This window comes from Carassius gibelio, chromosome B12, assembly GCF_023724105.1.
Source record: "Carassius gibelio isolate Cgi1373 ecotype wild population from Czech Republic chromosome B12, carGib1.2-hapl.c, whole genome shotgun sequence".
Lineage (NCBI taxonomy): Eukaryota > Metazoa > Chordata > Actinopteri > Cypriniformes > Cyprinidae > Carassius > Carassius gibelio.
The window spans coordinates 27,029,303-27,044,732 of NC_068407.1; the positions used below are offsets into that span (position 1 = coordinate 27,029,303).

The following is a 15,430-nucleotide window of genomic DNA, read 5'->3' on the forward strand; positions in this document are numbered from 1 at the left end:
CCTAGATATCACACTATAGAGACTGTGTCTGTTCCCCAAACTAGAAAATACAAAAAACGTCCAAACCAAGTTAAGATTAACAATTTAATTAAGGTTCAACAAATAAAAAACAGATGCAATATGGATAAACAAATGATAAAGTTTGGCTTATTGAATATCAGATCCCTTTCTACGAAAACACTTTTTGAAAATAATATGATCACTGACCATAATATAGATGTACTCTGTTTGACAGAAACCTGGCTAAAACCCAATGATTACATTATTTTAAATGAGTCCACCCCCCAAGATTACTGTTATAAACATGAGCCGTGTCTAAAAGGCAAAGGGGGAGGAGTTGCTTCAATTTATAACAACGTTTTCAGGATTTCTCAGAGGGCAGGCTTCAAGTATAACTCATTTGAAGTAATGGGGCTACATATAACATTATCCAGAGAAACAAATGTAAATTATAAATCCCTTGTTATGTTTGTACTGGCTACTGTATACTGTCACGCTGTCTAGTCTCTGTTTCCCTGGGTGTCCACTACTGGGCTCACTTGCCCTTAGGCACTTCACCGTAGGCACTAGAATTGCTCTAGTCTGGTCCTGTCTTCACAGTAATTGAACTCCTGTTAATTGCACCAGCTGCAGGGACTCGTCATTAGCCTCCCTATATATTCCAGTCTTTTCCTGTTGTTTGTATGGAGTCCTTACCCTTCGTGTGTCCAGCTTTCTTGTCCCCCGAGTTTCTTCCTGTCTGCTCGTCCTCCGAGTCATCTCGCATACATACAAACTCGGACCCTTTTCCTGTCCCTTTCATTTGTTTGTTTTGTTTGGACTGTCTTTTTGGTTTTGAACTTGGCTGTATTCGACTACGATTTGGATTATTATTAGTGCTGTCAAAATTAGCGCGTTAACGCATTCGATTAATTTGAAATATTTAACGCGTTAAAAAAAAATAACCCAATTAACGCGGTTGCAGTTTTTTTTATTTCCAGTTGTGGCCTATGTGTGTTCAACGTGCAAAGAAATATGGTTAAGACCAAGGAAGGACTTTTAGACGGAAAGTTTCAGTATAAAACTCTGCCGGATTACTCTTCAGTCTGCCACAAGAAACATTACTCTTCATTTAGTCTGCCACAAGAAACAGCAACATTAAAATCATGAACTCAAATGTCATTGTTTTAAAAAAAAAAAAAAAACAATGACTGTAACAGTGCGTAAATCAGACCTTTCTGTAACGCTAACGTTAATAAGCTTAAACGAAATAACGAAATAATTGTGTAGCGGAGTATTTTTTGTACACAGTGCCGCGAACTGTCAATCACTCCTGTGCGCGTGCATCACTGTCCTCCTCAGCTGCAGCAACTTGCGCTCTCTCTCTTCATCAAGCTTTAAAACAAAAAGGGGACAAAAAGATCATATTGTCTTTGTGCATAGGCTATAGATTAATTAGATAAATTAATAACTAAATTTGTGCCTTGCCGTCTATGGTATTTGTTTAGAACTTAGAAAAAAGATGCTGCAGCCAATGAACAGCCAGCGGGGGCTGCAGGACGACTCAACCTCCGCAGACAGTTTTTAATGTTTATCAGACAATAAATACTCAAGATTTTGCTTTAGTATAACTCACAACGAGTTTCACACACCTTCTCCGGCCACGTTGAGTTGTTGACACTTAACAGTGGGAAAAGCGACACATGCGCTATTCACTTGTATAACTTATGGGTGAATGGGTAATGTAGTTTCTGCTCTGGGTGGGATGAATTAGGAAGCTTGCATTGTGAAGGGCGCTCTGAAAATCGGCAGTGCAGGTAAAAGATTAAAACCTCTATTAAAACAGATGTCCAAATGAGCGTACCGGTACGCTACAAGCACGTTCTGGGCACAGGGAGAGGTGGCGGTACGCTCAAGAGCTATATTTGGAAGTGGCGGTACTGAGTACTGGTGTGTACCGGCCCACTTAAAGCACTGGCAATGACTATACTTAGGAATTTTTTTGCAGTCCACTTAGAATTCAACATGGAAATCATTTTTGTTTTTTATTGGAATTGATTGTTTTGAAATTCAAATGGTACTTACATGCCTGTGTTTTTATTTCTGTAATAAATATGGCTTTCAAGCCAACAGTTAATTTGGAGGATATTGATGGTTTATTGCAGGTATGTTGTTTACATGAGAAAATCTGTGTTACAAGTTAAACAAAAATTCCAATAAACAATCATATTTTGAATTTAAATAGTTTCTTTGTCTTGAGTTTACATTAATTATTTACATTTTACATTTACATATCCAAAAAGTTTCAGTCTTTTAATTGCGATTAATCGCGATTAATCGCGATTAATTTTAAAAAATTGTGCGATTAATTAGTTAATTTTTTTTAATCGATTGACAGCACTAATTATTATATATTAAATACCTGAATTTGGATCTCTCGCTCTCCCTGTGTCTCTCTGGGTACACGATTGTCACATATACAGGCCACCAGGGCACCATACAGACTTTATTAAAGATTTTGGTCATTTTACATCCGAGTTAGTTCTGGCTGCAGATAAAGTTTTAATAGTTGGTGATTTTAATATCCATGTCCATCCATCCATCCATCCATCCATCCATCATCTTCCGCTTATCCGGGGCCGGGTCGCGGGGGCAACAGTCTAAGCAGAGATGCCCAGACTTCCCTCTCCCTAGCCACTTCTTCCAGCTCTTCTGGGGGGACCCCTAGGCATTCCCAGGCCATCCGGGAGACATAGTCCCTCTAGCGTGTCCTAGGTCTTCCCCCGGGGCCTCCTCCCGGTGAGACGTGCCTGGAACCCCTCCCTGGTAAGGCGTCTGGGAGGCATCCGAAATAGATGCACGAGCCACCTCAGCTGGCTCCTCTCGATGTGGAGGAGCAACGGCTCTACTCTGAGCTCCTCCTGAGTGACCGAGCTTCTCACCCTATCTCTAATGGAGCGCCCAGCCACCCGACGGAGAAAGCTCATTTCGGCCGCCTGTATCCGGGATCTTGTCCTTTCGGTCATGACCCACAGCTCATGACCATAGGTGAGAGTAGGAACGTAGATTGACCGGTAAATCGAGAGCTTTGCCTTGCAGCTCAGCTCCTTCTTCACCACGACAGACTGGTACAGCGACGGCATTACTGCAGAAGCTGCACTGGTCCGTCTGTCAATCTCACGTCCCATCCTTCCCTCACTCGTGAACAAGACCCCAAGATACTTGAACTCCTCCACTTGAGGCAGAAACTCTCCACCAACCTGAAGGGGGCAATCCACCCTTTTCTGACTGAGAACCATGGCCTCGGACTTGGAGGTGCTGATTCTCATCCCAGCCGCTTCACACTCGGCTGCAAACCGTCCCAGTGCACGCTGAAGGTCCTTCTCTGAGGAGGCCAACACGACAACATCATCCCCATAAGCAGCGACAAAATCGTATGGTCCCCAAACCGGACACTCTCTCCGGCCCTTGGCTGCGCCTAGAAATTCTGTCCTTAAAAATTATGAACAGAACCGGTGACAAAGGGCAGCCCTGCCGGAGTCCAACATGCACCGGGAACAGGTCTGACTTACTGCCGACAATGCGAACCAAGCTCTTGCTCCGGTCGTACAGGGACCGAACAGCCTTAAGTAGGGGGCCGCCGACCCCATACTCCCAGAGCACCCTCCACAGGATGTCGCAAGGAACACGGTCGAATGCCTTCTTCAAATCCACAAAACACATGTGGACTGGTTGAGCAAACTCCCATGAACCCTCCAGTACCCTGGAAAGGGTATAGAGCTGGTCTAGTGTTCCACGACCAAGACGAAAACCACACTGTTCCTCCTGAATCCGGGGTTCCACTATCGGCCGAATTCTTCTCTCCAGTACCCTGGCATAGACTTTCCCGGGGAGGCTGAGAAGTGTGATCCCCCTATAGTTGGAACACACTCTCTGGTCCCCCTTCTTGAAAAGAGGGACCACCACCCTGGTCTCCCAGTCCAGAGGTACTGTCCCCAACCGCCATGCGATGTTGCAGAGGCGTGTCAGCAAAGACAGCCCCACAACATCCAGAGACTTGAGGTACTCGGGGCAGATCTCATCCACCCCCGGTGCCTTGCCACCGAGGAGCTTTTTAACTACCTCGATGACTTCAGCCCGGGTGATGGACGAGTGCTCCTCTGAGTCCCCAGCCACTGCTTCCTCAACGGAACACAAGTCGGTGGGATTGAGGAGATCCTCAAAGTATTCCTTCCACCACCCGACGATATCCCCAGTTGAGGTCAACAGGTGCCCATCTCCACTGTAAACAGTGTTGGTAGGGCACTGCTTTCCTCTCCTGAGGCGTCGAACAGTTTGCCAGAATCTCTTCGAGGCCAACCGATAGTCTTTCTCCATGGCCTCACTGAACTCCTCCCAGGCCCGATTTTCTGCCTCCATGACTACCCGGGCTGCAGTCCGCTTGGCCTGCCGGTACCTGTCAGCTGCCTCCAGAGTCCCACAAGCCATCCAGGCCCAATAGGACTCCTTCTTCAGCTTGACAGCATCCCTTACTTCCGGTGTCCACCACCGAGTTCGGGGATTGCCGCCTCGACAGGCACCGGAGACCTTACGGCCACAGCTCCGAGCAGCCGCAGCGACAATGGAGGTAGAGAACATGGTCCACTCAATATCTCCAGACTCCCTCGGGATCCGGTCGAAGCTCTGCAGGAGGTGGGAGTTGAAGATCTCTCTGACAGGGGGCTCGGCCAAATGTTCCCAACAGACCCTCACAGTACGTTTGGGTCTGCCGAGTCTGTCCAGCTTCCTCCCCCGCCATCGGATCCAACTCACCACCAGGTGGTGATCAGTTGACAGCTCTGCCCCTCTCTTCACCCGAGTGTCCAAGACACACACACGACCACAAAGTCGATCATCGACCTCTGGCCTAGGGTGTCCTGGTGCGACGTGCACTGATGGACACCCTTATGCTTGAACATGGTGTTTGTTATGGACAAACCATGGTTAGCACAGAAATCCAATGACAGAACACCACTCGGGTTCAGGTCAGAGGGGCCGTTCCTCCCAATCACACCCCTCCAGGTGTCACTGTCACTGCCCACGTGAGCGTTGAAGTCCCCCAGTAGAACGACGGAGTCTCCAGTTGAAGCACTTTCCAGCACCCCTCCCAGAGACTCCAAGAGGGCTGGTTAGTCCGCACTGCCGTTCAGCTCATAGGGGCAAATGACAGTGAGAGACCTATACCCGACTCGAAGGTGCAGGGAAGCGACCCTCTCATTCACCTGGGTGAACTCCAACACATGGCGGCTGAGCTGGGGGGCTATAAGCAAACCCAATCCAGCCCTCCGCCTCTCAACCATGTGCAACTCCAGAGTGGTAGAGAGTCCAGCTCTCTCATGAAGTGTGGTTCCATAAAAATATCCATGTCGATAATGAAAAAGATGCATTGGGATCAGCATTTATAGACATTCTGAACTCTATTGGTGTTAGACAACATGTTTCAGGACCTACTCATTGTCAAAATCACACTCTAGATTTAATACTGTCACATGGAATTGATGTTGATAGTGTTGAAATTATTCAGCCAAGTGATGATATCTCAGATCATTTAGTTCTGTGCAAACTTCATATAGCCTTTTTAAGTTATCTTCCTGATGTACCCAAATTCCTTAGCATATCCAAAACCAGAAATTATGGACTCTCTCTTTTCTAGTACTTTAAATAAAGTTGCTCCTTTACACTTCAGGAAGGTTAAGGAAAACAGTTTGACACCATGGTATAATGAGCATACTCACACTCTAAAGAGAGCAGCCCGAAAAATGGAGCACAGCTGGAGGAAAACTAAACTAGAGGTATTTCGTATTGCTTGGCGGGAAAGTAACTTATCCTACAGAAAAGCATTAAAAACTGCTAGATTCGATTACTTTTCTTCTCTTTTAGAAGAAAACAAACATAACCCCAGGTATTTATTCAATACAGTGGCTAAATTAATGAAAAATAAAGCCTCAACAAGTGTTGAAATATCCCAACACCACAGCAGTAATGACTTTATGAGCTACTTTACTTCTAAAATCGATACTATTAGAGGTAAAATTGCAACCATTCAGCCGTCAGCTACAGTATCACATCAGACAGTGCACTATAGACCCCCTGAGGAACAGTTCCACTCATTAGCCGTGTTTCCACTATCGAGCTAAGACCGGGCGTGCTAGTGCGTGCCAGGGCCAGTCGCGTTTCCACAGTCACTTCCGGGGCTTAATCGTGCCTCGCCGGGGCTTCCTTGAGGCCAACGGCCAGGTTTTTTCGGCCCGACGAAATCCTTGGGCCAAAGCGGGCCAGCTGGGGCTAAAGGAGGGGTTACGAACAAAGTCCACTGTCTGGAGAGCGTCAGCGCGGATCATTTCAGAAAGATAACAACTTTAACACCACCATTAAATACTTTTTAAAAACCAGTTGAGCTCAAAACTCACTCTTAGTCAGCAGCGAGTGTTTGAAATAACTTGATCCGATGTGGATTATAATCACTAAACAAGGCAGAAATATTTATAAGCGATGTAAAAGACTATGCACGATAAACATTAACATTACCATGGTAAATATGACCGCTTGAAGAAATCAGACGTCAGCTTCTTACTGTCTATCACAATTGTGTATTTATTAAGTAACATTTTATCTGTCGTCTTGTTTCGTGAGTTTAGCTCCACGTTGCATATCATCAAAATATAATAATGATTTTTGTTTGGGAGCTTTTATAAAAATAGAGAGTATGTGCTGTGGATCATTTCAGAAAGATAGCCGCTATAACGCCAGCATTAAACGCTTTATTAGTCAGCAGCGAGTGTTTGAAATAACTTGATCCAATGTGGATTATAATCACCATACAGGGCAGAAATATTTATAAGCGATGTAAAAGACTATGCACGCTGGGCATTAACATTAAACATGGTAAATATGACCGCTTGAAGAAATCAGACGTCAGCTTCTTATTCTCTATCACAATCGTGTATTTATTTAGTAACTTATATTATCTATCACACGCCTCGTCTCAAGAGTTTAGCTCATGTTGCCTATTATAAAAATATAATAATGTTTTTGTTCGGGATCCTTTATAAAAATAAAGATATAATTCATTCTTAATGTGACGTATAGGCCACTGTGACTACAAATAAACAGAAACAGACTCACTGAATAAGCAGGCTATTTTCATAAGCGTTAAAAATAAATAAATAAAATAGAAAGTGTATTTATGTGTGATTAATTTTGAGTCTTGATAAATTACATCAATATGATCACTGTATCACTTATTCTATAGTTAAAACATCCATGCTTTTGAATTTGAATATATAACAAAGCATGCAAACAAACGGCCGCTTTTATCATATTCGTTTTGTGATCACGCATGTTCCAGTGACTTATTTCTTAGTTTTCTGATAACTTCTCTAGTGAAATAATGAGGTTGCATGACGTTGTTCTGAGAGGCGTGTAAAGGGCGTGTTTTAGTGACGAGCAGCGGAGCTTCAAGCTCCCCTGTGGAAACCCTGCGCTACTCTGGCCTCGGTGCTACTGGCCCGAGGCTATGAGCCCCGCCCGGCCCGCTTTAAGCCCTGGCTCGCACTGGCCCGACAGTGGAAATACGGCTACTCTCTACTATAGGTGAGGAAGAATTGTATAAACTTGTTTGTCTAAACCAACAACATGTATGTTAGACCCTATACCATCTAAGCTCCCAAAAGAGGTGCTTCCAGAAGTCATAGATCCTCTTCTGACTGTTATTAATTCCTCATTGTCATTAGGATATGTCCCCGAAACCTTCAAACTGGCTGTTATTAAGCCTCTGATCAAAAAACCACAACTTGACCACAAAGAATTAGTTAATTATAGACGAATCTCGAATCTCCCTTTTCTGTCCAAGATACTAGAAAAGGTGGTATCCTCACAATTATATTCCTTCTTAGAGAAAAATGGTATATTTGAGGATTTCCAGTCAGGATTTAGACCGTATCATAGTACTGAGGCTGCTCTCCTTAGAATTACAAATGATCTGCTCTTATCATCTGATCGTGGGTGTATCTCTCTATTAGTTTTATTGGATCTTAGTGCTGCGTTTGACACAATTGACAACAACATTCTTTTGCATAGATTTGAACACTTTGTTGGCATCAATGGAAGTGCATTAGCATGGTTTAAATCGTACTTATATGACCGCCATCAGTTCGTAGCAGTGAATGAAGATGTATCATATCGATCACAAGTGCAGTATGGAGTTCCTCAAGGCTCAGTACTAGGGACGCTACTCTTCACACTTTATATGTTACCCTTGGGAGATATCATCAGGAAACATGGTGTTAGCTTTCACTGTTATGCTGATGATACTCAGCTCTATATTTCTTTGCGGCCCGGTGAAACACACCAATTTGAAAAACGAATGGAATGCATAGTCGATATAAAAAACTGGATGACGAGTAATTTCTTACTGCTAAATTCTGAAAAAAAAACTTAATTATATGACCTAAAAATGATGCTTGTAATAACCTAGAACACTGTCTAAAACTTGATGGTTGCTCTGTCAATTCTTCGTCTTTAGTTAGGAACCTAGGTGTGCTATTTGATCGCAATCTTTCCTTAGAAAGCCACGTTTCTAGCATTTGTAAAACTGCATTATTCCATCTCAAAAAATATATCTAAATTACAGCCTATGCTCTCAATGTCAAATGCAGAAATGTTAATCCATGCATTCATGACCTCAAGGTTAGATTATTGTAATGCTTTATTGGGTGGTTGTTCTGCACGCTTAGTAAACAAACTACAGCTAGTCCAAAATGCAGCAGCAAGAGTTCTTACTAGAACCAGGAAGTATGACCATATTAGCCCGGTCCTGTCAACACTGCACTGGCTCCCTATCAAACATCGTATAGATTTAAAAATATTGCTTATTACTTCTAAAGCCTTGAATGGTTTTGCACCTCAGTATTTGAATGAGCTCCTTTTACATTATAATCCTCTACATACGCTATGTTCTCAAAACTCAGGCAATTTGATAATACCTAGAATATCAAAATCAACTGCGGGCTGCAGATCCTTTCCCTATTTGGCGCCTAAACTCTGGAATAACCTACCTAACATTGTTCGGGATGCAGACACACTCTTGCAGTTTAAATCTAGATTAAAGACCCATCTCTTTAACCTGGCTTACACATAACATACTAATATGCTTTTAATATCCAAATCCGTTAAAGGATTTTTAGGCTGCATTAATTAGGTATACCGGAACCGGAAACACTTCCCATAACATCCTATGTACTTGCTACATCATTAGAAGAATGGCATCTACGCTAATATTTGTCTGTTTCTCTCTTATTCCGAGGTCACCGTAGCCACCAGATCCAGTCTGTATCCAGATCAGAGGGTCACTGCCGTCGCGCGGATCAAGTACGTATCCAGACCAGATGGTGAATCAGCACCTAGAAAGGACCTCTACAGCCCTGAAAGACAGCGGAGACCAGGACAACTAGAGCCCCAGATACAGATCCCCTGTAAAGACCTTGTCTCAGAGGACCACCAGGACAAGACCACAGGAAACAGATGATTCTTCTGCACAATCTGACTTTGCCGCAGCCTGGATTTGAAATACAGGTTTCATCTGGTCAGAGGAGAACTGGCCCCCAAACTGAGCCTGGTTTCTCCCAAGTTTTTTTTCTCCATTCTGTCACCGATGGAGTTTCGGTTCCTTGCCGCTGTCGCCTCTCGCTTGCTTAGTTGGGGTCACTTCATCTACAGCGATATCGTTGACTTGATTGCAAATAAATGCACAGACACGATTTAACTGAAAAGAGATTACATCAGAGACATCGAGAACATTTGGGGAACGCGTCAGGCGTGACGTCTCTGAATAACATGTATAATCAGTCCAAAGGAAGGGCGAGACGTCATAGGCGGGTGACGTCAGAGACCAGGAAGCATAAAAGCATGAGCGGCGAAGCCGGATATCAGCCTTGTGTCTTCAGCAAGCGCTCTGTTTGTGTGTCAGTCGCTATCGGTTTTGTGAGTCTTATATAGTGTCGTTTGTCCACTGATAAACTCCATTGTCAAAGCTTCAATCAAGGGAAGTTTTGGGCGAGAGCAGGCAGAGCTCAGGGTTGTGTGTTTTTCCCTGCCAAAAAAAGGGGTAGGGTCTGCTTGTCTGCTGACAGTGTCAGCTCTCGAGGGAGTTGACGGCTGTGATGCGAGCCTTTGCATCACTCTCAGAAGGCTCTCTTTGAGGAGAGAGCTTTCACTGGCGTTTCTCGCGGTGCCAGTCCCACTTTCGCCGAGGCGAAACAGTGGTTGTGCTCGCGGGACTCGGTTTCGGATCTGCTGGAAGGAATGTAAGACGGGCAAGTCCCTATCTTCTTTCTTAGCCACCAGATCCGGCGCCCGCTCTCGGTAGTCGGAAGCCCGTGTTTGCGGTACTTTCTCCCCGATGAGAGGGCGCGACGGCGCTGCCTGTCTTTCTCTGAGGAGATTGATGTGGAAAGGCGTCGATGAGCTCGCCAGTTACACAAGCACCAGTCACACAAGCACCATATGCACAAGCATATTATGCCTAATATTAACATAAGCAGCATTAATGAAGAGTGGAGCTCGCACAGTCAGCTCTCGAAAAAAATGGGGGCTGACTGTGCTTTTCTCACTGTTAAGCGCTCCGCTCTCGCCGGGCATGCTCTGAGGAGTGTGTCCGTGCATGCGATCCTGCAGTTGCGGTCGCGCTGTTGCCGAGGCACAGCGGCAGCCGCGATAGCGGGAATCGCACATGATTTGGCGAACAGGTTGGAGACGGCTCGTCCTATCTCCGACCGTGTTCATTAGATCTAGAGCTCATTCTCGAGGCTTGGAAACCAGCGCTGCAATTTCTTCGCCCTCTGAGACAGCTCACTGCAGCATCCATCTTTCTCTGAGGAGATTGATGTTGTTTGTGTGACTGAGTAGCATAAAATAATATATATATATATATATATATATATATATATATATATATATATATATATATATATATATATATATATATATATATATATATATATAAATAAAAGACATGAGCGCTGCCGAGGCAACGCGTGTATTACATGGTTTCATTTTTATGTGAGTTTTTCTACACCAGACCGTGTTGACTAGTCTGGTTGCTGACTACATTTAATTCTAAGGAATAAAATGACATTTATCTGACTATGTGAAGTTAGATGTACAGGGGCTCTAGGGATGTGATTTCTTTTGTGAGAACACGTGTGTACCGCTCTTCCTCTGAGGAGGTTGAGGCGGTCAGGGGCTGCTGGGCGGAGCAGTCCCAACCGTGTTCCAGCCCCACGTGCCGGGGGTGTCACTTTTGTACTCCGCAGACGCTAGAGTCAATGTGGCGCTCCCAGGCCGAAAGCTTCTAGTGGAAAGAAGTTTGATGGACCGTTGTTTTTGCTGGATAGCCTTCATCATAACGTCCTGACGCCTAGGACATTTTGAGGGCCAGCTCCCTCTGGGGAAGAGTGGTGTACACCGCATTACACGGTGCCCGTCTCTCCTCAGTGCCCTCAGGAGATCATTCTGCCAACCCTGCCGGTGTTCCAGGGCGCAGCGATCTCCGGCGAGCGCTTCTCTCAGTTACCGCCCGAAAACGTAGCGGTGCTAAGAGGCTCGCGACCTCCTGGGAGGTTTGCAGAGCAGCTAGTTCGGCAGTCTCCTGCCGGTACGCCACTTCAGGGCACCGAGCTAATTGCGCTGATGCAACCAGAGATCAGTCTTGAGAGGCTGTTTCCCTTAGTAGACTATATTGCAGCGTGAAAACTACTGCCAAATGTGTCTCAGTGTGTCCTGCACACTGTAGTGAGAGGCCACAGAATCCAGTTCTGGTGGGCCCCAAGCAGACTCGTAATGGAACAGAAGTAGACTCTCTCTGAGGAATGGAGACCATCGAGGTGGTCCCTCCTTGGGTTGCAGAGTCCGGGTCCTACAGCCGGTACTTCACTGTTCCGAGGAAGGATGAGGTGTTGTGTCCTTTTCTAGATCTGTGCTTTTTGAACCTCTCAGTCAGGGGACTGAAGTTTAGCACGACTGCACAGGCCAAGTCCGAGGACTGGTGTGTCACGATCTATCAAAAGATGCATTTATCTCCATCCTCCTTCATCGGAAGTTCCTGAGGTTTGCTTTTGGGGGCAAAAGCCTACCAATAAGGATCTTCCACTGGCCTTGCACTCTCACCCCACACTTTCCAGACTCAACCACATTGTTGATTGGTTGATATCAGCTGAATCTGAGCAGATGGCGGTTCGGCACCGAGGTGTCGTTCTCGCTCACATGAAAGAGCTGGGGTTAAGACTTAACACCAAGAAAAGTGTGCTTTCTCCAGTTCAGAGAACCACTTATCTGGGCATGGTGTGGGATTCGACCACGATGCAGGCACGTATGTCACCTGCTCGGATCGAGTCGATCCTCACTGCAGTCGCGAGAGTGAGAGAAGGCTGGTCACTCACTGTCAAGCAGTCACGGAGATTGCTGGGTCTGATGGCAGCTGCGTCCAACGTGAATACTATTGGCCTGCTGTACATGAGACCCCTACAGTGGTGGCTCAAGACCAAGGGGTTCTCCCTGAGGAGAAACCCACTTCGCATGCTAAAGGTCACGCAGCACTGCCTACGTGCCTTAGATATGTGGAGGAAGCCTTGGTTCTTGTCCCAGGGCCCGGTGCTGGGAGCTCCTTGTAACCGCGGTATGCTAGCGACGGACGCGTCCCTCACCGGCTGGGGTGCGGTCATGAGGGGCCACCCTGCCCGTGGTCTGTGGAGTGGTCGCCATCTGACATGGCACATCAACTGCCTGGAGATGCTGGACGTGCTTTGTGTACTTCGTTATTTTCTCCCAGACCTAAGAGGTCACCATGTGTTGGTGCGCACCGACAACACAGCGGTGGTCTCTTACATCAACCATCAAGGAGTTCTGCACTCATGCCGTTTATACAACTAGCGTACCAGATCCTTGTGTGGCTCCGGGACGAATTCCTCTCGCTCAGAGCAGTTCACATTCCTGGGCATCTTAATATGGGAGCAGACATCCTGTTGAGGCAGGGGCCGAGGCCCGGGGAATGGCGGCTTCACACTGAGGTGATCGCACTGTCCCCTCTGGCTTCCTCTGACTCATCCAGCTCCACTGGGGCTGGACGCCATGGTACAGACATGGCCGAGACTTCATCTGTACATTTTCCCCCGATTGTTCTGCTCTCAGGAGTTCTGGAGAGAGTGCACCGGGACAGAGTCGAGCTGCCGTTAGTAGCCCCGTTCTGGACGGGCCGGGTATGGTTCCTGGGCCTGATTTCTCTTTTTGACGGCACTCCATGGGAGGTTCCCCTCAGGAGAGATCTCCTCTCGCAGGCGGAGGTTGCGCCCCCGCATGGAGCTTAGAGGCTGTAAGTGTTGTCTCTGAGGAGGCACAACTCTTAGCTTCTGGTCTCTCAACCAAGGTTGTAAGACAGTTCTCCAATCCAGAGCTCCCTCAATGAGGAAACTGTATGCCTTGAAGTGGAAGCTTTTCACTTCTTGGTGCGGAGACCGCCAGCTCGACCCAGTTAACTGCCCGGATGGTACAGTGCTGGAGTTCCTTTAGGCTCTCTGCAGGGTTGACCCACTCCACCTTGAAGGTCTACGTGGCAGCCATGGTGACCTACCACGCCCCTCTCGGTGGCCAGTCAGTGAGCAGAAACCCTCTGGTTACATGTTTCCTCCATGGTGAGCTGAGGCTGAGGCCTCCGGCCAGAAGAACCTTAAGCTAAGCGGTGATCAGGATGCTGTCCTAAGTCTCGAGTCCTCTGATCTCCCCTGTCCTGGGGGTCAAGACTCACTTCCTTCTAAAGTTTGGCATTGGACAGGTTGTCCCCAATTTCTGTCAGGCTCTTCTCCTTCTCTTGCTTTACCTGTGCTCTTCCACACTAGGCAGAGATTGGAAAGTCTGGCGGCGTGGGCATTCTCATTCCCCAAACGTTCTCGACGCAGCTCGAGTTCCTGTAGAGGAACGTCTAAGGTTACGTATGTAACCCTGGTTCCTCGAAGGAATGAGACGCTGCGTCGCAGTGCCACACTTCCGGCATCTCTGGCTCGCGCTTGCTTCATCCTTTGAGGCTGATATCCGGCTTCGCCGCTCATGCTTTTATGCTTCCTGGTCTCTGACGTCACCTGCCTATGACGTCTCGCCCTTCCTTTGGACTGATTATACATGTTATTTATAGAGGCGTCACGCTGGACGCGTTCCCCAAACGTTCTCGACGCAGCGTCTCGTTCCTTCGAGGAACCAGGGTTACATACGTAACCTTAGACGTTTTTTTTAAGTTGTTTGACTGCCGCTATAAGGTCAATGTCAATTTCTGTACCTGGTCTCGAGGACCCCCTCGAAAATGAGATTCATCTAAAGGGGTTATTCCTCTTCAATAGAAAAAAATAAAAAAAATAATAAATACATATATATATATATATATATATATCTATATATATATATATATATATAGATATATATATATATATATCTATATATATATATACTCTTATGTATACAAAGCTGAGAAGTCAAACAAATGCAACCATAAAAATATTTATGCATTTATTTATTACTTATTAATTTTAATGAAGGAATATACATGTAACATGTACATTAGATTTAAAGGAGAATTCACATAGACTGTAATTTGCATCAACCTCATTATTTTTGATGATTGTGTGACTTTTAAGGTGTCATGAGTGCAGAACACCTACAAGTGACATTATTAACCTAAAACAATTTAATTCGTGTCAATGTGAACATTTTCTCTTTGTTCACAGCTTTGCTTTAGCAGTGAGAAAGAACATACAGCTTTTGAGCCACACTCTCCAGTTGTCCCCTGTACTCCAGGTTTCTGTAGTTACACTGTGGGACTCTGTCCATTCCATACAGCAAACCCCAACAGCAACAGGCAATCACTGCAGTACTGTCACTGTCTCCTGTAAAGCAAGAAGTATGCATGGGCTTATGTTCAATAGAAATTAACAGTGTGTATGTGTAATTTTAAGAGCTGCACTACTTTGAGGTAGTGTATATATTGAGGTAGAGTTATATTTTGAGACAAAACCTGTTAAATTTCAAGTAAAAACTACGAGAAAAGTAATTAAATTGAGAAAAAGCCAAGGTAAACTGTTGAGAATAAAGTAATTAAATTAAGAGAAAGAAGTCGTTTAATTTCTTGAAAGAAGTTGAGAATAAACACACTCGTGTCATTCATTTCATCTCGTTGGACAGAGTCAAACAGCATCTGCAGTGCAGTATGCTGGAGAGTAATATGCAGGGATGTAGCGTGTGATGCCGTTTGACTAGGGTTCGATTGCCTTTAGCTGAACTCACTTTTTTTCCTTTTCTCTTCACATATCACATTGGAAATCAATTGCTTAACGACTGCTTAATAATATTGTATTAATTAGGTAGGTTAAGT

General features: G+C 45.5%; 1 protein-coding gene across 3 annotated transcripts in view; it reads right to left on the minus strand.

The window, feature by feature from the left end:
* LOC127969173 (ADP-ribosylhydrolase ARH1-like) overlaps positions 1 to 15,430 on the minus strand; it is a 465,099-nt gene that overhangs the window by 328,916 nt on the left and 120,753 nt on the right. For 2 of the 3 annotated variants that reach the window (XM_052570950.1, XM_052570948.1), the window contains exon 6: positions 14,558 to 14,945. The exons of the other annotated variant lie outside the window; for it this stretch is intronic. In XM_052570950.1, the coding sequence (XP_052426910.1) occupies positions 14,794 to 14,945 (152 nt within the window). In that variant the 3' untranslated portion in view covers positions 14,558 to 14,793. Of the gene's footprint in view, positions 1 to 14,557; positions 14,946 to 15,430 lie in introns of those variants that run through there. 3 annotated transcript variants of the gene reach the window in all.